This window comes from Gadus morhua, chromosome 7, assembly GCF_902167405.1.
Source record: "Gadus morhua chromosome 7, gadMor3.0, whole genome shotgun sequence".
Classification (NCBI taxonomy): Eukaryota; Metazoa; Chordata; class Actinopteri; order Gadiformes; family Gadidae; genus Gadus; species Gadus morhua.
Genome location: NC_044054.1, coordinates 4,068,084 through 4,090,866, shown reverse-complemented (window position 1 = coordinate 4,090,866; position 22,783 = coordinate 4,068,084). Strand labels below are relative to the sequence as shown.

The following is a 22,783-nucleotide window of genomic DNA, read 5'->3' as shown; positions in this document are numbered from 1 at the left end:
GGCCAAGTAACTGAGGAATTAACTTGGACATGAACCCCAGGATATCGCGGCCCTCCGCGGATTCAGGAATCCTTACAAAGCGAAGGTTAGAGGCTCGGCTTCGGTTCTCCAGATCCTGGATCTTGTCCATCAGGTAGGCATTGTCTTTGGTTAGTTCCTTAGTCAGCGTGCTGAGATTTGTAACGTTGTCCTCGTTTGCTCCAACCCGCTGCTCTAGTGAAGCCACGTGTTCTCCAAGAATGCCTAGAGAAACCTGAATGCTGCACAATTTTGTTTGAATGGGATCCACCTTTGAATCTAGATGAGCGAGCATTTCAGTTTTGATTTGTTGTATTCCATCCCATAAAGTTTGTAGGGAGATCTGGCTTTGTTGATCAGCTGCCATTGTTTGTGTTATCCAATGTTGTGCCAATCAACAATATGCAGGAGAGAAAACGGGACTCTTAAGACCCATTCGCCCACCGGTGGGCGATTTGTGTTTGTTGACGACATGTTTCCACTACGCAGCGACATAACCCGCTTCAACTTTCATCATTACAGACATTCTATACATCGTTAGAAAGGGTAGAATCTCCACAATTTATTCATCCGGTTGTTTTTTTTTATAAATCATGAGCACAAAACCATAAATATTGATATTAACCAGCATGGTAAACCGGAAATGCCAGAAAACAGAGTGACTCCCTACCTTTGAAGCAATCTGAGAACCGTAATATGTGTCCATTCCTCAATTATTTATATTCCAATTGTCCGTGAGAATCCACTGATCAAAAGCATCCAAATGGTTTTTCATAAAATTATTCCAGCTTGTGAATATCGTCGTGTAAAGTCCATTTGTTTACCATCTCCAAACTTTGTTCGTCAACTAACATACAGACGTTCGCAGCCGTATCGATATTTTCTCTAGCTCCAGCATGCAGTTGTTGGATATGCTTGTTTTCATCACTTTGCTGGCTACAAAATAAAAGTGTCCCCGTCTTTTTCTGTTCAGTTTTCACTCCGGTACAGCCCGTGAAGTAGATGGAGCGCTCCCAGTTCGAAGGGCCAATGGGCTTTGTTTACTTTGTTACGCGGCTTTAGTATAGGGACAGCGTATTGGCTATTGATATGTCAATCACTTGGGCTTCTAGCCAATGAGTTTACCTTTCCAACGCTGCTAGGCGTGTCCAGCTGTGATACGTATGAGCCGAGATATAAAGCTGCGTCAACACGGCAGACAACTCACTTTGCGCATATTTTGCGCATATATTGTTCATATTTAGTTCTTGTCATATTTTCATGATATGGCCAATATCTCAATATGAATGTGTGAAAAAATTATGTTTTGAATCACGGAGAAAGGTTTTATAGTCACCAAAATGCTTCAGTAATGTTTCCAGTGTCACAGAAGTAGAGTAAATGCATTTGGCACAATTTGGCCATTTGGAGACATTTTGGAGAGGTTTGTGCCGCCAGTGACAACACACCATAAAAACTCCATTAACTCCCCAAGGTTTAGGCCTAGAACTCCAAAATTTCTTCCAGGTGTAGTTGGCATGATGTAGAAGGTATTTGGCATATTGCCATATGCCTTACATATAAAGCACATCCTAGTTATTGTAGTTCAATTATGACCTATTATTTTCGAAGACAAAAAAAATTGCTTTAGAGCCATGTCTGAACTGATGTCATTTAGGTTGTGTGTATGATACATGCCAAATACATATCTACAGAAACTAGAGCTTGTCAGCTTTCAAATGAAGTATCATACATCCATCTAGGACTTAGGGTTACTGTGTTATAAGCTTTTCCATTTGGGTATGTGTATAGGCGAAAAAAACCAAAATACTGCCGGGGCTTAACAGGTTGGTGCAGGTTAACCGGAAGTTTTGATTAATGGGTACATAAAGCACTCAAAATATGTATATAAAGTTAGAAATGTCTCCAAAATGGTGTTAAAGTCTAGTTTTTGTAGTTTTTGGTTAGTAACGGTTATTTTTTACGCAATTTGGCGATGACGTCACGTAAGGTAGGCGCATTAGAACTAGCATTATGGCGGACGGGGATGAGGAAGAGGTAGCAAGACCCACTGTCAACATTTATGATGGCCCACAGCCATATAATTTCGAACCGGTTAGGCGTATGAGGGGAAATGAGGAAATCCCGAGAGCCGATGGCCGTCAAAGACAAATAAATGCATGGTCAGAGGAGAATGAGTGGAGAGTTGGTGAAGTGTCCTGGTGAGTTGCTACCATTTAGAAACGCAGCAAGGAGCGCTGGAGCTAGTAGTCTATGAACAGCAGTGCATACAATAACTTATTTTCTTTTACTGTCAGTGAATAGCATCGAATGAAAGTCAACGTTTTCTTTATATCTAGTGACAGTGATTATGTCATTGGCTCAGATAAGTACCCTAAACTTAGTCAGAAGATCCAGAAATAGAAGGCATATTATGCCTTCTATTTATTCTAAATATGGGCTAGCTTGACAGTCCCACCTGTGAACCCCTAGTGTTTATTCTAAGCTTTTACCTTTCTCCGGTGAAAATGTTGTTTGCAAACGTAGCCGACGCCGAGTAGGCTGGTTATGTCTTCAGTGTGATTATTTTTGATAGTGCTAACTCGTTTTCCTCGTGATTGATTGTCATTGAAACTGTCAGGGTACCGCTTACCGGGAGAGAGCAGTAAGCGTGTCTGTGTCGCTGTGTTTGGCAGGTGTCTGTGTGGGCGGTGTCGTCCCATGGAAACTGTGGTGGAGAGCTTGTGTTGTAGGGAGGTGAGCGCGTTTTGGTCGCTGGTCGAGGAGCTCAACCCGCGGCCAGCAGATGTAACGTGCCTAACGCAGCATCCTGGATTTGAGGCATGCTGCCTGAATCCGTTTGTGCTAAAAATAGCATACACACACTTCAGGCAGGATCATGGTCCCCTTCAAGCCAGCACGCACGAGTATGTTCACGGTTTATGTTTACTTTACAAATCTTTTTACACTGAGTCATTTGAACCAACAGTTATAGGTGACACGAGATGTGTTGCATACACAATAAACATGCATAAGAAACAGGCTTAAAATGACGTTTCCAACCTACTTACAGTTTTAAACTTAAGAATCTTTCCTACTTATCCCTAGGCAATACCGGTACACTGCGTACAGGCAAGCTATACGCTGGGCTTATGGCGTTTTAGGGAGGAGTATAAGGAAGCCTCTACCCTCGTGTGGTTTCAACCATCAGACAGTAATTCCAGAATGGTGACCAGACCTATCAGGGCTTTCAATGGCCTTGTTTGGATTAAAATGAATAAAAATAATAGTTATGCTTATTCTGTTGTGATCATTCAATTGCCCTTAAAATGTTATAAAGTACACAGAACACATGCATTTTGGATAAAAAAAAGTTGATTGGCATTGCTTGTAATGGTTACTGAACAAAGACACAGGTTGGAATTAAATCTATATAAAAAAATGGTTAGGCACAAAACATACAAGGAACACTGATGAAGGGCTAGACCCGCAATGTTTAATTCTAATTAATACTGCAATAGTGTAGTCATACCCGAGGGTCAGTTGATGGTTCTCTTTCTCACACACACACACACACACACACACACACACACACACACACACACTATTTCATGCAGTGATACATGCAGTGATACATGCAAAAGCACATCAGGCAGACACACAGTGAGCCCAGACAACACCGCACACAGAGGTTGACAAGGCACAGGTAAAATGATTACCAAATTATTTTGAATTACATACAAAGAAATGTCATGCAAATAACAACTAAATCATTGGACTTGTCCGTGGAAAAAAATAATAATGTGAAATTAGGTTTTCTTGAAGCGTGACTGCCGGGCTAGGTAGAGGCTGATGGCCTCCTCCTTAGGAATCTGTTCGAAGGATTTGGCGATGGGGGCGGGTGCATCGGAGGACAGATTGGCGCCAACCTCTCGAAGAACCGCGGGTGAATTGGCGTAGCTCTCCCGAAGGGCCTTCATTAATGATGTTGCATAACCTGCAGACATAATAATAATATTACTTTATAAAGATCATTGTCACTGATCACTCGTGCGCCATCTCAAAATATGATAGAACTGCCTGACACTGCTTACCGTATGAGGCTGCCTCTTTGATGGGACGCACCACATGGGCACCTTTTCTGAAGCGCGGTGTGAAAATGAGCCTCCCGACTCACTTCCAATTCGGAACGTAGCGGTTTAGGACGCAATGAAGGTCTTTGAGTAGGCCGCAAAAATTCAGCAAGCAGCATAAATTAGTTGAAAAAAACTGATTTATTTCCCATGCTTGAAAAGTGAAATGCCCACAAAACGAAATACTTTGATAAACAAAACAAACAAGAAAAGTTCCCTTAATCTGAACGTGTACCAGCCTCACGGCAAGCCGTCTCTCTATGCCTCCACCCCCTTGAAAGCAGAAAATACCGGGCTTAAATAAAGCCAACCAATTACACAAAATGGTAGATACCAACTGCCATGGGGGTTCACCGACCCAAGTACCACATTACATTTATATTTTATAACGAAATCATAATCAACCAGACACTTCATTGTATATCTCAACAGTTTGCATCTTGATCATAAAGTTCACTGTTGCACAAATGACAAAATATCATGATAATTAAACATAGAAAAATAACGTCCCCCCCTTTACAACCAGTCATGTTCCTGCATCCCCAATCAGGCTATGATTAACTTCCAGGTGCTCATGTTCGGGAAAAGGAGGGCAACCTTTTCACATTTCCCTCCACCTCACGAGGCTCGACACTGGGGTGGCGAGACAAGAAATCGGCCACCATGTTCTGCTTACCCGCCCTATACTGTACATGAAACTTAAAAGGTTGCAAAGCCAAAAACCAACGAGTTATGCGCGCATTAGTGTCCTTCATTGTACCAAGCCATTTCAAGGCTCTATGGTCTGTTTCTAGCACAAAGTCCCGACCCAAAAGGTAGTAACGAAAAGTGTCCAACGCCCACTTCACCGCAAGGCACTCCAGCTCAATGGCTGAGTACCGTGTCTCTCGGGGAAACAGCTTACGGCTGATGTAGGCCACCGGCCGCTGCTGTTCTCCCTCCCCCTGAAGTAGGACTGCCCCCAGCCCAACTCCAGAGGCATCAGTCTGTACAGTCCATGGCTTTTCAAAGTCCGGGCTCTGGAGCACTGGACCGCTGCAGAGCGCTTCCTTAATGTCCATGAAGGCTTTCTGATGTCGCTCCTCCCACGGAACATTCACAGACCCCGACTTCCTAGTCAGGTCCGTGAGTGGCGCTGCTCTGGTAGCAAAGTCCGGCACAAAACGCCGGTACCACCCAGCTAACCCCAAGAAGGACCGGATATCCTTTTTTGTCTGGGGCTGTGGACAGTTGCGGACGGCCTCAATCTTGTCCCTCTGAGGCTGGATCACCCCACACCCGACCAAATGCCCCAGGTAGCACACTTCCTGCTGAGCGAAGGCACACTTCTTGGGCTGGACAGTCAGCCCCGCCTGATGGATGCGCTGGAACACCTCAGCAAGATGCTGCAAGTGCTCTGCCCAGGTGGTGCTGTAGACAACAATGTCGTCCAGGTATGCCCCCGCGAAGGCACCAGTCCCCTCCAGCACACGGTCCATTAGCCGCTGGAATGTGGCTGGCGCCCCATGCAGGCCAAAGGGCATCACCGTAAACTGGAACAGTCCATGGGGTGTTCTGAAGGCTGAGTAGGGTTTGGCCTCCTTAGCCAGAGGCACCTGCCAGTAGCCTTTGCTAAGATCCAGAGTGGAGATAAAATGCGCCTTCCCCACACTCTCAATGAGGTCCTCCAGTCTGGGCATGGGGTAGGCGTCAAAGTGCGACTGAGCATTGACCCGGCGGAAGTCGATGCAAAAACGCATGCTGCCGTCCTTCTTTGGCACCATGACCACAGGGCTACTCCAGGCACTACTGGACCGCTCAATCACACCCAGACTCTGCATCACCTGCAGCTCCTCCTGGAGAGCAGGTAGCAGACGCTCCGGGACCCGGTACATCCGCTGCCGGACTGGAGTGAAGTCCTTCAGGCGGATGGGATGTTCTGCCAGGGAAGTTTTCCCGGGCTGTTCACTGAACAGACCATCAGGGATGATGGCCCGTAACTCCCGCTGCTGTTGTGTGGTGAGGTGGGCAAAATCCAGCTCCCCAGCTGGACGGTCAGTTGGGAAGAACTGCTCCGGGGTGTCTTCCTCCTCCCTCACGGCTTGCACCAGCAGCTGCTGCATTCGCGGCCGCTCCCTCTCGTGCCACTCTTTCAGCAGGTTAACATGGAACGCCTGCCGCTGTTTCCTCCTGTCAGTCATTTCCAGCTCGTAGGTTGTGGGCCCCAACTTCCTGCTGATGCAGTAGGGTCCCTGCCATTTGGCCAGCAACTTGTTCTCCTCTGTAGGCAGGAGCAGAAGAACTCTCTGGCCGGGCTGGAAGGTCCGCCGCCTTGCTGACTTGTCATACCAGCGGGTCTGGTTGTCCTGGGCGTCCTGAAGGTTGTCCCGGACTAGGCTGGACATCTCCTCCATCTTCTCCCGCATGGCCATGACGTAGGTGAGAATGTCGGTGGTGGTGGACTTTGGTGACTCCCAGGCATCTCTGAGGAGATCAAGAGGCCCTCGGACCTGCCTGCCATACAGGAGTTCGAAAGGCGAGAACCCTGTAGAGGCTTGAGGAACCTCCCGGTAGGCAAACATCAGGTAGGGAAGCCACCGGTCCCAGTCCTTGCCATTAGCAGCCACAAACTTCCTCAGCATCCCCTTCAGCGTCTGGTTGTACCGCTCAACCAGGCCATCGGTCTGGGGGTGGTAGGGAGTGGTCCTAATTCCCTTTATACCTAGCAGCCTATATACCTGCTTAAGGGTGTTGGAGAGGAAAACTGTTCCCTGATCAGTTAGAATCTCCTGGGGAATCCCTACTCTGGAGAATAACTGTAGGAGTGCAGGGGCAATCGTTCTGGCTGTGACCTTACGTAAGGGAAAGGCTTCGGGGTAGCGGGTAGCGTAATCACAAATTACCAATATGTATTGGTGGCCTGTCTGTGTGCGCTCTAGGGGTCCAACAATGTCCATCCCTATCCTGGTGAATGGCACCTCTATGATGGGGAGGGGCTGAAGTGGAAAAGGTCTAACCTTGTGTTTGCTGAAGAGCTGACAGGTAGGGCATGTTCGACAGTGTTTATGTACATCAGTATACAAGCCTGGCCAATAAAATCTGCTGGCTATCCTCTGCAAGGTTTTCACATTACCCAGATGACCAGACCACGGAAGATCATGTCCTAAACTCAGGATCCTTGACCTTAAGCCACAGGGAACCACTAGCTGCTCAGTACTATCACCCTCAGGTTGATGAAATAGCAAGCCCCCACGCACAAAGTAATACTCCCCACTAAGTGCTTTTGCCCGGCCTGTGCTTACTCCCTCAACCTCAGTAGCCTTCGCAAACAGCTCTTTAAAGGACTCATCCTGCTGCTGTAGCTCTTTTAGATCACCCGGGATATCCCATCTATCCTCCCCCGCGCTAGGAACAGCTTGGTCATCTACCCTAGACATTGCTTCAACTGTGCCAAACAGCTTCTCCCGTCTACGTTGACTGCGACTCTTTGGCTCCCTGACTCTCTCAGGTGGACTAATCTCTTCTTGTCTAAAAGGCATGACATCTAAAAGTGTCTGGGGGTCTGACTCATCACCCAACGCCCTCTTAGTCTGAGCTCTCGTAGCAACCATACTCACAGGCCGCGTAGACCGCACTAGTTCAGGCAAGATCGCGACATCCTGACCTAATACCACTGAATGGCTCAACCCTTTAACTATCCCAGCTTTAAGCCTATAGGTTTGGTCATGCACTTTTACCCATATATCCGCGGTGGGATACTCATGCTCATCACCATTGACACAGCATACCCTGACTCGCCCACCTCTCAGCATGTCTGGCTGATCCACCAGAAAGGGGCGCACCAGGGTCTGGGTGCTGCCAGTGTCAAGAAGAGCCCTGACTGGTCTGCCATTAACAGTAATGTCAATTATCTGCACTCTACCAGCACACACAATTTCTTCCCTAAGCTCAGGCACAACACATACACCAGAAAATGTACCTCTCTTCCCTGGGCAATCCCTGGCTAGGTGACCTGGCTTACCACAAGTGTAACACGCAAAGCTGTCTCGGTTGGTGAGGGTTCGGGTTGCAGAGGTGTCTATGGGTCGAGGTGTTGTGGAGTGTGGTGTGTTCGGTTGAGGCTGATGTTGTCTGTGGCTTGGGCCCCTACTCTGCTCGCTATTTCTAGGACTAGCTCCACTCCCATAACCCCCAGACGTACCCGTCACCACAGGTCTGCTGGAGCCTTGCACGCGGAAGTCCTTTGGTCCCAGGCGGGCAGCCAGAAAAGTGTTGACCAGCTCTGCGGCTCGGTGTCCTGTTTGCGGGTCGTGCTCCTTGACCCACACCCGCACTTCTGTGGACAATGAGCGCATGAACTGCTCCAAGATGAGGATCTCCTTGATCTCTTCAACTGTCTTGCCAGCCGGTTTAATCCATTTGTGGAATAAATCCTTAAGTCGGTTGTAGAACTCTCTCGGGGTCTCCCCTCTCTCCATGTTTGGATCCTGGAATCTTTGACGGTAGACTTCGGCATTTATTGCATATTTCGCCAAGATGGCTTCTTTGACCTGGAAGTAGTCCATCGCATCATATGGATCCATGGCCACATATGCGGACCGCGCTCTGCCCGTCAGATAGGGCACAAGGAAGACAGCCCAGTCAGCTGGAGGCCATCTGTAGGCTGTAGCCAGCCTCTCGAACGTGGTCAGGTACTGCTCCACATCATCCCCTTCGGCCAATTTGGGCACGGCTGCCCTGGTCTAGGATACTGGGGACGGTGCTGCTGGGTGCAGTGGAGCTGCCGGCGGCTCGTCGGGTGGTGCTGCAGGCGGCTCGGCGGGTGGCGCTGCAGGCAGCCTGGCTGGTGGTGCTGCTAGCGCTGCAGGGCCCGCTCCAGCCCCATCACCGCTTCTCCGGTCCCGCCCCAGCTCATCATGGACGTTGTTGAGCTGCATTTGGACACTCTGCCACCTCTGCTCTTGCTTGAACGCCTCACGCTCCTGGGTCTGCAGGATCTTCTGTAGGAGGCTATACAGAGATGATAGGTCCAGCAACCCGGGGTCTCTTCCTGTGCCAGCATCCTCCTCTGGCTCACCTCCCACGGCTCCTTCTTCCTGCTCACCCGGCTGGACTAGGTCATCCAGTGTGCGCCGTCTGACTGGCATCGCTCGGCGAATCAGAGCCCGTCTCGTCGGCTTCCTCTTCACTGCTCCAGGGGGCGCCACGATCCCACCACTGCCACCACATGTGAAAATGAGCCTCCCGACTCACTTCCAATTCGGAACGTAGCGGTTTAGGACGCAATGAAGGTCTTTGAGTAGGCCGCAAAAATTCAGCAAGCAGCATAAATTAGTTGAAAAAAACTGATTTATTTCCCATGCTTGAAAAGTGAAATGGCCACAAAACGAAATACTTTGATAAACAAAACAAACAAGAAAAGTTCCCTTAATCTGAACGTGTACCAGCCTCACGGCAAGCCGTCTCTCTATGCCTCCACCCCCTTGAAAGCAGAAAATACCGGGCTTAAATAAAGCCAACCAATTACACAAAATGGTAGATACCAACTGCCATGGGGGTTCACCGACCCAAGTACCACATTACATTTATATTTTATAACGAAATCATAATCAACCAGACACTTCATTGCATATCTCAACAGTTTGCATCTTGATCATAAAGTTCACTGTTGCACAAATGAAAAATATCATGATAATTAAACATAGAAAAATAACGTCCCCCCCTTTACAACCAGTCATGTTCCTGCATCCCCAATCAGGCTATGATTAACTTCCAGGTGCTCATGTTCGGGAAAAGGAGGGCAACCTTTTCACACGCAGTACTTCTCTGTCCCGTCACTTCTCCGTGCTGTCTCGCGATTGGCATTGTGATTATAATGCAGCGCCGCTAAGAGAAGCCTACAAAATAACACATTTGAGAAAACCTTTGAAACTTGGTGTATGACAAAATACTACAATAGGCACGTTAATAGGTACTATTATTACTATAAAAGGCATAATAATTGGCAGTGTTATTCCATTGGATAGCACTGACCTGCTATACATCCCAAGGTATGAAAACCCTGTGTGCTTGGGCGCGAAGTGCAAGATGAGGGAGTGGTAAGCCTCAAGGGAGAAGGTCTGGTGCTGTGGAGACAGCTGACGAACATCTTTCAGCAAGGCAGCCTCATCATTATGTTCTCCAACTTGACTGCTGCCAATGAGCCTGAAAAGACCAAGACAGGTAGGCAGGGAGGCAGACAGACACACAGACGGAAAACGTACAAATAGACAGGAAGATGGACAGACAGAATTCCTTTTTGAAATGGAAACACATGAAATTGTCCTGCATATGAATTATAGCAAACATAAACAGTAAACAGAATGTTATGAGATTGCCAGGGAATGAAAAAATAATTTCATCACAAAGGTCACATATCAAAGCATCCAGACAATTACTCAAAGACAGCAACTAAAACAAAACTATGTATAGCGTGCATAATACCAGTACTGTACCTGGGTCCAGCCACTCTTTGTTGCGCTGATCTTCGTCTAGAGGGCCATGGGCACAACTGGAGAAGGCAGGGGTGTCATGGTCATGGATGTCCTGGATGTGGTTCACTAAACTTCTCCATTTGGCCTCCATGACCGCTGGGTTGCCATCTGGGGTTGAGGCTGCAGTCCAATAGAGGTGATTCACTATAGCTGGCCTCCACAACTGTAGTTGGTCACACTCTTTGGATGCTGCATCCAATGCCTTCCCCCGACCTGTTTTAGAACAAATGGTATTAATTGATATGCACTAACAAAAACTGCTTCAAGGTTCCAACAATGGATACATACTTTTGGCAATGTGCCACACGTCAAAATAATGCTGTGTCCCTTCAGGGATCAGCTCCTCTCTCACCCATTTGGCAACCTAAGGAGAAAAAAACCACAAACATCCAGCTTCAGTGCAATTCAGATATTTACATTCTATACTGCATTTTTATTGTAAATACCTGGCGATGTCGGTCCGTGATCAGCGTTGCCAAATGCAGGTCGTTTCCCCTCAGCAGGCCAACACTGCGCTTGAGGCCTTCAAGCTCACACCATGAGCTGTTGGGGACCTCTGAGCTCTGCAACATGACATAACAGTGTAAGTGTAGAATGCTGGTGGTGTTGAAGGAGGCGTTAATGAACCGAAGCGTTGCTGGACCAGGCATTATGATACACTACTCTAGTTAGGCAATACACAATAAAGCTCTATGCATGGTTGTAGTGGAAAGATGTTATATTAAGATACAATCCTTTTACCAAATTGCAGAGTTCATTTCTTTGTCTAATAACATCAGGTTTACCTGAACAAGCTGAACATCCACCACCTTGTTCACTCTGTCCTCTATCAGAGAGTATGACCCATACTTTGCGCAGTGCCCAGGAGAATCTGACCTGGAATTAATTACAATTTATGTTTCAAATTTTTAAAACCATGGTCTGTAAAGACAATCCACCATGTCAACTGCAAATGCCAACTAAAGCCACCCTACATGATAACAAATAACAAAATCAAAACGTGGAACTGGTCTAGCTCTCACACTGGTTTACCTGCAGTCACCAGCAAGAACTAGCCTGCCATCCATTGCCCGTAGGTCACTAAAATTCTTGGCTTGATCATTCTGCCAGGCCTGAACGATTACAGGGATGGTGTAGCGGCGCTGATGGCGAAAGAAACTGCTGGCACTGATGAACTGCAGGCCAAACAGGGTCAACATTCTTAGTGTCTGTGTGGCCAAACATCCAGTAAAATGAATGGCCCCACTTAACAGGAGGTTGCAGGTTGGCATGTTCCTGTGGAGCATTGGCTGGTTTTGCCAGAAACGGTGGTAGCCACATGATGCACAGACCTAGATATGTAATAAAATAAAATAAAACATTGTACCGTAATCAACAGTATATCAGGATTCAATATAGACTAAGTACTGTACATTACTGGTCAAAGGTTTCATATTTTCAATGAAACACACATGACCAATACAGTATAACACTCAAATATGATGGCATCACACACCAGCAGACTTAAGCCAGTCTGGTACATACATTGTAAATTAACTGGCAAGACAGTCAGAGCTATCAGATTGTAATTAGATATTCAGATTTTCTAATCAGATGGCCACGTAAACAAAACTGCATAAACAAAACTGTACCTGCTTGATCTTAACAAAAGTTCCTTCCTGCTGCACGATGCTACTATCCGACCTCTCACAACAGGCCGGACAGATGGCAAAAAGGCCCATCAGCTCCTCTTGGCAAACAATGAATTTGTCAATGCAACTACAACAACAAAAAATGAGGGGGAGGGAGGCGGTGTCATTCAAACTAATAAAGCATTGAGCATTCAATATGGTCTATGTTGGTTTTAGATTATCTCACTTGTGGTGGGGGTCACACGTGTAAGGTGGCTCCTCATCAAACAATTCCTCCTCATCCATCGGCTCTTCGGGCACCCACGACAAGTCACTGATGACAGTGGCATTATCATCATCGTCGTCGTCAACTGTCTGTTCAGGACTAGCGAGGGGAGTGGAGGTTTGTGAGCTGATTGAAGTCTGTGTGCCCACGCTAACCATCTTGGGCTTCAGGTTAACCTGCACAGCTGTGGCAGAGGCAGTAAACATACCCAAACATATGACAATCATGGCAAATCGGCGGCTATGTTTTGGTGTAGGCTATGTATTCATTTCATCAATGTGTATGGAAATGTCCTACTTGCAATGTTTTAGACATAATATCTTCCCCTTAAAATACCAAAGATTTACCGTAAGACCATCGGGGGGGCTTCAAAAAACATTGTGTCCCAGCGTCAGAAGTGGAGGAGGGCAAGGGCTGATCCCCAGTATCGACACTCTCCACAGTGTCTACACTGGCCACGGTCTCCTGCTGTGAGGCGTCTGTCAACATCTTGCAAAAACAAATATAAAAAAGTATATTAGTATAAAGTATAGTATATATAAGTATATAAAAGGTCACGGTCAAATACAGTATATGTGAAAGAGAACCGTAGCAGTCTAGCACTAACACAAAACGCAAACACACTGTTGTGAAAGCCGCTTGATGTTGACGATCACTGATCCAAACACTAGCCATGAAGCTTTCATGACGATATGGACATTTACTTCAGGGCAATTTTGTTTTGGCTCATATTCGTGAATCACGAAATATGCTCTTCTAATGTCAGACTGATCATGCTTGTAGATGAGGCTGTGTCAAAGGGAACACGGTATGCAAAATACACAGAGCTAGCTAACGCGCAGCTTGTAATTAGCAGCTATAGCATGATGCTTACCGTGGCAATCTCTCGCTTGCGGCAGACGGTGTCTCTCGACCTCGGGACAGGGCAGGCAGAGTGGTTTGCATGCACAGACGGCACGGCGGTAGGAATTAACTTCGCCGTCCTCTTACTCTTTAAACCAAGTGAGACCATCTTGGCATCCCCTGAGTGGTAATCCTCCTCCTTGAAATGCGCGCTGCATATTCTGGAGTACGCGGTAACAGAGCTAGCTGAAAAATCTGCCCGCCTAAACTTGACAAATTGCACCCAGCTTCGGAGAATCCCTTTGTCCTTGGGGAAGCAATGGACCCTATGTCCACTTTTGCTGGAGTTGTTGCACCCGCCACAAATACAGTAGAAAACCATGTTATCTACTTATATATCTACTCTCTCTCTCTCTATCTATATATATGTTATGCTATGCTATGCTATCCCTCACTATCTATCGATGTTATGCTATTCTATCTATCTATCTATCTATCTATCTATCTATCTATCTATCTATCTATCTATCTATCTATCTATCTATCTATCTATCTATCTATCTATCTATCTATCTATCTATCTATCTATCGATGTTATTCTATCTATCTATCTATCTATCTATCTATCTATCTATCTATCTATCTATCTATCTATCTATCTATCTATCTATCTATCTATCTATCTATCTATATATATCTAGGCTATCTCTATTTATGTATTTACTAATATAATCTGACACTGTCACTCTCTCTCACTAGCGGCTTCGGCTGTCGTCCAAAAGCGGAGTACCCTACGTGACGTCATGCAATGCATTGTGGGAGAAATAAGAATCATCGCTAACCTGTGGCTAATAACCACTAATATATCACCTACTTTTCCTAATATTTATATTTTGTGATACCCTACAACATCAAATACAATGGATAATTGTTTAAATGTTTATTACCAACTAGAAAATTGCCAGAAAAGAAGAAAATAGAAACCTGCACCATGCCCTTTAAACACTACGATGCGACCGAGGTGTGAATATTATAAGTAGGATTGTTCGTTGAGCTATCTTAAGAGGGCAGACCTGCCTGCGTTGCACTCCCTCACGCTGCGACCATCTTGATTGGTAAAAATTTAGTGGTTAACACAACACAAAACAGTTTTATGGCTTTTAAGGTAAGTCTGACGCCTACAAACATGGCCTCTTTGCCATTCCACCCTGCAGGCCAAGACAGGCCAAAGGTTTACCTGGGTCAATTAGAACCTGTAGGGGTGGCTTATTTGAATTGGGGATCCCGCCCAATTCTAGTATGAACTGGATTTTCACCTGTGAGATTCTTTATGAACCACCTCCAGAATGAAAGCTTGTTCATCACGTGTCTCTGAATAAACCTCTTGTTGAACATTTACTCACTAATTTTTTAAACCCTGGCTTCGGCCCTCATTGTTTCGTGTCCACGTTGTGGCATGTTCCCAGCGTAGTGGTTAATTGTGACAGAAATTGCCAGAGGAATGTGGTTCGAGTCCTCCGGGATTTTGATTGGTAGATGCCAAAGCGACGAATCACAGTGGACAGCTGTGTGCGTTTATAGTTATCTTTTTAAACGATGTCCAGGGAGATGATGATATCATGATATTGGAAGGAGGGTTAAGCTTGCCTCTTCTGTTCCGGAATTGTCAGTGCGGAAAATCCACTGTGACGAAGAGAGGAAGTTGTGCTTTCACAACGGCAATTTTACGTTTCATGTCAGCTTCAGTGTCGGAGCCATGACAACATCATTGGATATCTCTGTGAAGTAATATCTCTGTGGGAACGACGATTCTGCGGGCAAAAAGGACCGTATCAGGAATTCAGAAAAGCCACCAATTTGATTGGGGTCCACAGAGTTCAGGAGGTAGAGTGGGTTGGCTGTTCAACAGAAGGTTGCTGGTTCGATCCCCTGCTCCTACTAGTCCTAGAGTGTCGAGGTGTCCCTGAGCGAGACGCCTCACCCTGACAGCTGGAAGCTGGAAGACGCAGGCTCTGTGATGGCTAGCTGCCTTTTGGCATTGACGCTCTGTTATCCTCTGAAAGATAATTTCATTCTCCTCCATGTGGATTTCACACTGTCCAGCTGCTTTGTGGTCATTGTGTGTTTGGTGCGTTTTGAATCGCTCGCCGTTTATGCGTTCATTCAGCACTCAGCTTTGATGGCGAGCTTGGCAAAAACATTGGTTCTAGCTTTCATTCCTAGCAAATGTACAACGGACGAGGGGGGGGGAATTATCAGATTTTCGGGTCACGTTTTTTTCGTATGCATACAAAATGAACGGCGTGAACGTTGCTATCTTAGCCGAAGCTAAATAATGGACCCCTGCGGAAGGTACTATTAAAGTCTTCGCCGAAAGTTATCTTGCATTGACTATGTTCTGTTCTGTTTGGCCACTTTGACGGAAAAAAGATTAGCACGACCTCTTGATCCCGAACGTTAAACAACACAAACTATAAAAAACCGGACCGAAATTTTTTTAAACTGTGTTGCGATACTCAGAGAAAGCCCAAAAATATGGTATCGGCCCTGAAACATTGTTAAGGTGAGTGCCCCTGTCCCTGGAACGCGCTAAGCTAGCATGCATTCAGTTGTGTACCACAGGATATCCCTGAACGTCTGTGTGTGTGTGTGTGTGTGTGTGTGTGTGTGTGTGTGTGTGTGTGTGTGTGTGTGTGTGTGTGTGCGTGTGTGTGTGTGTGTGTTGTGGCAACCCGGCTTGGTGAGTGAGCCGCCTCCTTCCAATCAGCACACTTAAAAGCTTGGAGCTTACTTAAATCAAAAATGGCACTTTTATCAAACATAAATTATATATCTATCAAACCAAACCAAACTCAGCTTTGGAGGAATCCACAGTCTTGTTCCTCCGGGTGGAATCACATCACCCACGAGACTGGTATCTCAGCACACGTGAACCAGGAGAGCCCTGAATGAGTGTGGAAGCATGCTTTTTAAAGCATGCTTCCCCACCTGCTCTTCGGGTGCTCCGCATTTCAATGATTGGCCCCAGTGCTCTTACTGGCGCCATCTGATGATAATCTGTGGTACACCGCCTCCACAACCTGCCCCCTTGGCCTCCAGGGGCGCTGTGCCAGAGACGGGTTGCCACAGTGTGTGTGTGTGTGTGTTTGTGTGCGTGTGTGTTTTTGCTTCGCTTCGTTTAGCAGCCAGATGTGTTTGTGTGTGTGTGTGTCTGGTGGTGGTTGGGGAGGCTGTTTGTCATCGTGCTGACTGCATTGGAATGGCAGGGGTAAGTGTGTCTCTGTGTCTGTGTGTGTATGTGATGTGAGACTGGTCCATGAGAACCAATGTTAATCCTGAGCCCCCCCCCCCCCCTTTTCATTTCTGTGCATGTGTGTGTGTCAGTTTGTGTGTGTATGTGAACACACACACACACACACACACACACACACACACACACACACACACACACACACACACACACACACACACACACACACACACACACACACACTTTTTAGTCCCCTTTTCAATCAGATGTAAAAACCAACCCCTCCGATCAATACTTTGACCTCATGAAGACCTTTTAACTGGTAGCTTTTCCCTTGCAAAAACCTGGGGATGATAATCAAAAATATACTGTGTGTGTGTCAGAGTTTGTGCGCTGTACGGTTGAGTATGTGTGTTTTGGCAGGTGTTGCCTTAAATCACAAGAGAGGTGGCTTTCAGCTGACCCCCCAACACACACACATACAAACACACGCACGTCCTCTAACCTCTAACCTCATTTCCGATCTTATGGGTGTCGGCAGGGCTGTAGTGGAGGGTAAACGCACGTAAACGCCGTTTACGCACCTCTGGAATTTAGGAAATAGCGTTTACGCACCTCTAAATAGCGTTTACGCACCTCAAAGTTCCCTGTGCCTTGTATTCTGCCGTTGGAATAATCGGAAATAAATTCAGTATCATTTTAAAACACCTAAGACAAGGTTTCATATTGTTGAACAAATAAACGCTGTAATCTGAATCATTTTCATCTGCGCTGTAGGCCTATGCTATTATGGTCTGTGACCCTCCAATCAGTGCCTTGCGGCTGCGGCAGCGACACCAATCAGGATCCAGGAAAATATGTAAACAGGAAGTATGTAAACACATGGCCCTGCGCGTTGTGGATTATCATGCCTGCCTACCTGTCATTAATTAGCCATGGATATCAGGCGATTTTTGAAGAGACCTTCGAGTGCTCCCACTCCAACAGATGCCCGAAAAAGGCCTCAAGTACAAAGTAAGACTGAAGATGATCAATTCACATGAGTTGTTTTTGTGATTTATAAATACATTTTACTTGACAAACTATTAAGTGACTACGAGCATTCAGATTGGCCAATGCGTAGTCATGCTATCCGTGTACTGCCCACGTCAAAATGAGTGAAAGTCAGTCAGAGTTTTACTATCCATATTAAACTCCGGTTTCGGCGTATCAACTTCGCTATAGCTTGGTCGCTATGTTAAAGCCTCAATTTTGAGATGCGAGGTTGGCGGTTGCAGCCGTGGACTCCGCGGCTGAACCGTGGATCGGGCGGATGACACGACAAAAAAATATATTTTAATTAAATTCGGGCGGTTGGCGGTTAAACCAATAAAAATATAAATATTTATAAATATTTGTATTTTATATATTATAAATATTTTTATTTTATTATTTATTTTCTTTAAAGTTATTTTCCCAGCAAACTGGCCTGTTCCCTAGAGGAGCAGTATGGGGAATCCAAGTAGAAACAACTTGCCCAAAGGTTCATACTTGATGACAGAAAAATTCTTGAAGGCTATAGGGATTTTATACGGAAGCCGAGAACGGCCATCGATTATTTATTTTTTTATGCACTGTTATCTCGTGATAACGACTTATTATCTCGTTTTCTCGATATAACAAAGGTCGTTTTCTCGTGATAACGAATTAATTATCTCGTTTTCTCGATATAACAAAGGTCGTTTTCTCGTGATAGCGAATTAATTATCTCGTTTACTCGATATAACAAAGGTCGTTTTCTCGTGATAACGAATTAATTATCTCGTTATCTCGATATAACAGACAGACTTTTGGCGCTGGTTAATGGGATCGTGCTGATTTCAGCCTACGAGAGCTTCCACTGTCTGATCCAGGTGTGTCCCAGGGGTGTGAAAATGGCAGATCACATTATTGATCAACGCATCAGGACCTACTTCAACCAAGGTCTAACACAGGCAGAAATTGCATTGTGCCTTTCTGTAAGAGATGGCTTTCAGATTAGTATCTGAAAGCCATCGTTATCACGAGAAAACGATCTTTGTTATATCGAAATAACGAGATAATAAGTCGTTATCACGAGATAACAGTGCATAAAAAAATAAAATAATCGATGGCCGTTCTCGGCTTCCGTAATTTTAAGGATAACTCAAGCATCATTCCAGAAAACCTTGCACCACTCCTGAATATCGACCATCTCATTCCAGTTAGCACTGCTGAGTGTGAGAGGGGGTTCAGCTTAATGAACATCATTGTGTGCTCCCTGAGATGCAGTCTGCACATGGTCACAGTGTTGTCCTTGATGTTTATTCAACTGAATGGCCCACCACTCAGCCACCACAAAGTTCAATCCAACACGTATGTGAAGTCCTGGCTGGTGAAGCACAGGGGAGCCATGAACTCCAGAACACGCCCCTGCAAGGCAGGACCTGACGTGGAGGACAAGGAGGCCCTCTGGGTACTACTGTGAAAAGCATGCATACTAATACACACACATGCACACATGCCATAGATAGATAGTTCTTAATCTACACATACTTTTCTTTGCTGTTGAAATTTGAATAACTTGAATAAACTACAAACACATTCATTGACTGTCATTGATTGATTTAATATGACTTTAATTGATAACATAATGGAATATAGCCAGGCTAGCCTTACAGAGTCGCAACACTTTGCGTTGCGTTGTGTCGAGTTTACCCACCTCTAATTTGACCACTACAGCCCTGGGTGTGGGGGACTAATGCGGAATACTTTTATTTTTTTAAATCGGACAGATTTGGAGCTGCCAATACTTTGTGTAAATTTAATGTTACATACAGACATACATACGTACTCGTTTTCGTCACTCATAAACTCAGACGATAAACTTTTATGGAAAAAGATCCCTGTAGAGAAATCAAAGATTATTTTCTTTACCTATCACTAGCTCTGGTCTGTTTCCATTTGTGTTCAATCGAGTCTTGCTCTCTCTCTCTCTCTCTCTCTCTCTCTCTCTCTCTGTCTCTCTCGCTGAAAGCAGCCTTAGTGTCAAACCCTCTCTCTCTGTCTCTTATACTGTCTCTCTGTCTCTCTCTGTCTCTCTGTTTGTCTCACTGACTCCCTCTCGCTCTCTCTCTCTGCGTCTGAATGTGGAGATTGTGATTCATGTCTTTTACTTGCTCTCATCGCTTTAGTCTCAAAACCAGGCCCCAAATCGCAAATCCTCTACAAATAAATCCCAGAATCAGAATAATGTGTTAGAAACCCTTTGATCAAAGCGATCCAAAATCTCTTGAGTAGCGACGCAAACTCAAACCACTCTCCCAGTTCAGAAGTGTCTGTCTGTCTGTCTGTCTGTCTGTCTGTCAGTGTGTCTCTGTTTGTGTGTGTGTGTGTGTGTTTGTATCTCTCTGTCTGTCTGACTGTCTGTGTGATGGTGTCTGTTTGTGTCAATATGTGTGTGTGTGTCTGTGTGTGTGTGTATCTGTGTGTGTGTGTGTGTGTGTTTTACCTCGGAGTGTGTTTACCGCAAACACTTTTACCTCGGAGTATGTTTACCGCAAACAGGTATATAAGTTTGCAACTGTGTGGAAGTGTGTGTGTGTGTGTGTGTGTGTTCATGAGGCCAAGAGTGATACACATGGTGTGTGTGAATGATTGGCCAAGTGTGAATGCGTCAACGTATGTGTGTGTGTTTCTGTATGTGTGTTAGGGCTTCGACTTTTGCCCAAAAATCATATTCGAAGTTTGTTTGTTTATTAATATTAATGTTCGAATATATTCAAATATTTATTAATAATATTTTGACCATTAAATGCCTTCAGTAAGACCTGGACTGAATCCGAATACTTAGTACATACTATTTCTGTTCAGTGTCTACTACTTGACCGTACTACACTTGACAGTGTAGTGACAGTGTAGTACTACAGTACTGTAGGTCTACAGCTATGGCCTGCCCATAACAGGTTCGAATATTAAGGGCTGCCTAATATTCGTTCGAATTTTGATTTATTTTTAATTCGAATTATATTCGAATTACGAAGTTCGGAGTCAAAGCCCTAATGTGTGTGTCTGCGTGCATGTGTGTGTCTCCGTCCGCATACACACTATGTGATTGGACATATTGTGTATGCGTCAACGTGTGTGTGTGTTTCTGTATGTGTGTGTCTGCGTGCATGTGTGTGTCTACGTCTGCGTGTGTGTGTCTGTTTGTCTGTGTGCCTGTGCGTGTGTGTGTGTCTGCCTGTGTGCGTGTGTGTGTGTGGGGAAACGAAAACTCGTGCTTGGACTCGAGTTGGAGGAGACGGTTGCGTAAGTCGGCAGTCTCCTCACAGCTGGCGCTCCTCAGACTCCTGGACAGATCCTTTGTCACACTTGGCGGGAGAACCAAGACCTCGCTGTTCCTCCTGCCCAGAGGAAGGGATGGGGGGGGGGGGGGGGGGGGGACGACACAGTCTCACCAGTGTGTGTGTGTCTGTGTGTGTGTGTGTGTGTGTGTGTGTGGGTGGTGATTCGCATCGCGGATGTAGGTCAACAGATCTGAACAGGTACTGTACTGTGGAGAGAGAGAGAGACAAAGGGAGGGAGAGAGATGGAGAGAGAGTAGTTTAGTCCTGATCCAGAACTAAACTACTGAACAATCAAGCACAAGACACCATGGTACACAAAGCTTTCACTATTTCATCCTGGAATATACAAGGCCTGAGGTCAACTGCCTTTGGTCTGAAAAGCAGAAACCTAGACTTCATCAATGAAATCCGAAATACAGACATTGTCATCCTCCAAGATACCTGGTGTAGAGGAGATGGTCCCACTGGCTGCCAGTGGCGGCGCCAGAAATAATTTGTTGCAGTTGCTTAACAGTTGCTGTATGAATTCAAGAGGTTGCTGGTCAAAAAAAAAAACCTTGATCAAAACACCTGAATTTGGCAGAGGCACGGCCGGGAAGACATTTTCGGCACGGGTTGGGGTGGTTGCGGTCCCGTACGAGGCAAGTTTACAGTACAGTAACAACACAGACTAATCGCACCACTGTGATTGAGTGTGATCGTATCATTTGACAGTTCAACGTGCGCTATCTTTCTCCCTCTCTCTCACACACGCACAGATATAAAGACGTAAAGACATAGAACAATATAGAGGAAGATCTTTAAGAAGGCCAACATGAAAATAGCCCAGCGGCATGTACACATTCACTGCTAGTCCCGAGCCCTGTACCACGAAGCTCGCTTAGAGGGTTAGCGAGGTATGTTGAGCTCCAAGCCTGGGTTAGTTGTACCACGAAAGTTGATCTCTTTTAGCGTCGCTGTATCACCATGGTGACTTATGCTCGCAACCAAACCTGGTCGGGAGCAGTTTTTCGGCTTAGTCTAGCCGGAGATCGGCTACTTAAATCGGCGTGCGCAGCTTCCTAGCCCCTCCTCTGACAATGGCGTCACCATTTGTGGGTGTTCCCGTGGACCCCGGCGCACTTCTCCGGAGACAAGGGTTTTACGGGACAGAACCGATCCCTTGGCATTGTCTGACGATATTCAGATTTCAGACTTTATTGTCATTGTGCAAACAACGAAATTGGGGTTCTTCATGAGAGATACAGAGTTCTCATCAGAGGATGGTATTTGATCGTCCTTTTGGACCTTATGTAGACAATGATTACTGTTGCGCATTGTGTCTCAGTGACAGAGTGTTAGAGTGGAGGTAGCGCGTCAGTCTTGAATTTTTGCGCGGGGGGTTCGACTCCCAAGTGACGCGAATTTATGTGAAGCTTAAAAAGTCCTAATTCTCATGCATATGGAATACTTATTCACTAAAGCTTATGGAATTATATTTTTGTGCTTATTTCGAACTTGAACCCATATTTTCAAGGCCGTGCTGGCACCACATATATGGGGGTAAAATGCATGATGATAGACCGGCGAATTTGAACCCCGGTCGCTGGCGTTCGGGTCTTATACTAATCCACTACGCTACAGCCGCTACCTCTCAGCGGTCGAAAACATACGATACATTTCTTAAATAGGGTGTATTTAAAGTGAATTCCCTAAATGATAGAGTAAGGCAGGCTGGACGTTGCTTATGCATTTTTAAATCATCATCATTCTATTTGGATTAATGGCGAACAATTCTGCATTTGCCATAGTTATTTTACAGACAAT

At 45.7% G+C, this 22,783-nt stretch overlaps 1 protein-coding gene and 1 long non-coding RNA gene across 2 annotated transcripts; both read right to left on the bottom strand.

Moving 5' to 3' along the window:
• Positions 1 to 9,921: 9,921 nt before the first annotated feature.
• On the bottom strand, positions 9,922 to 10,849 carry LOC115547560 (uncharacterized). The gene is made up of 3 exons (XR_003977386.1): positions 10,604 to 10,849; positions 10,143 to 10,313; positions 9,922 to 10,006 (listed from the first exon to the last, which is right to left on the bottom strand). It is a non-coding gene; the product is annotated as an uncharacterized LOC115547560 (long non-coding RNA).
• Positions 10,850 to 10,904: 55 nt separating this feature from the next.
• LOC115546676 (uncharacterized) lies at positions 10,905 to 12,696 on the bottom strand. Its single transcript, XM_030360343.1, has 6 exons — positions 12,500 to 12,696; positions 12,274 to 12,400; positions 11,675 to 11,973; positions 11,428 to 11,518; positions 11,089 to 11,205; positions 10,905 to 11,006 (listed from the first exon to the last, which is right to left on the bottom strand). The coding sequence occupies exons 1-6, from the start codon at positions 12,694 to 12,696 to the stop codon at positions 10,905 to 10,907; spliced, it is 933 nt and encodes a 310-aa protein (XP_030216203.1).
• Between the last annotated feature and the right edge of the window lie 10,087 nt (positions 12,697 to 22,783).

Excerpts from the sequence above, each read along its gene's own strand:
- LOC115546676 (XM_030360343.1), bottom strand. The coding sequence starts at position 12,696 with ATGGTTAGCGTGGGCACACAGACTTCAATCAGCTCACAAACCTCCACT. Across the intron at positions 12,401-12,499 it reads ACGTGTGACCCCCACCACAA|TTGCATTGACAAATTCATTG; the intron begins GTGAGATAATCT and ends TTGTTGTTGTAG. Across the intron at positions 11,007-11,088 it reads TCACGGACCGACATCGCCAG|GTTGCCAAATGGGTGAGAGA; the intron begins GTATTTACAATA and ends TTTTCTCCTTAG.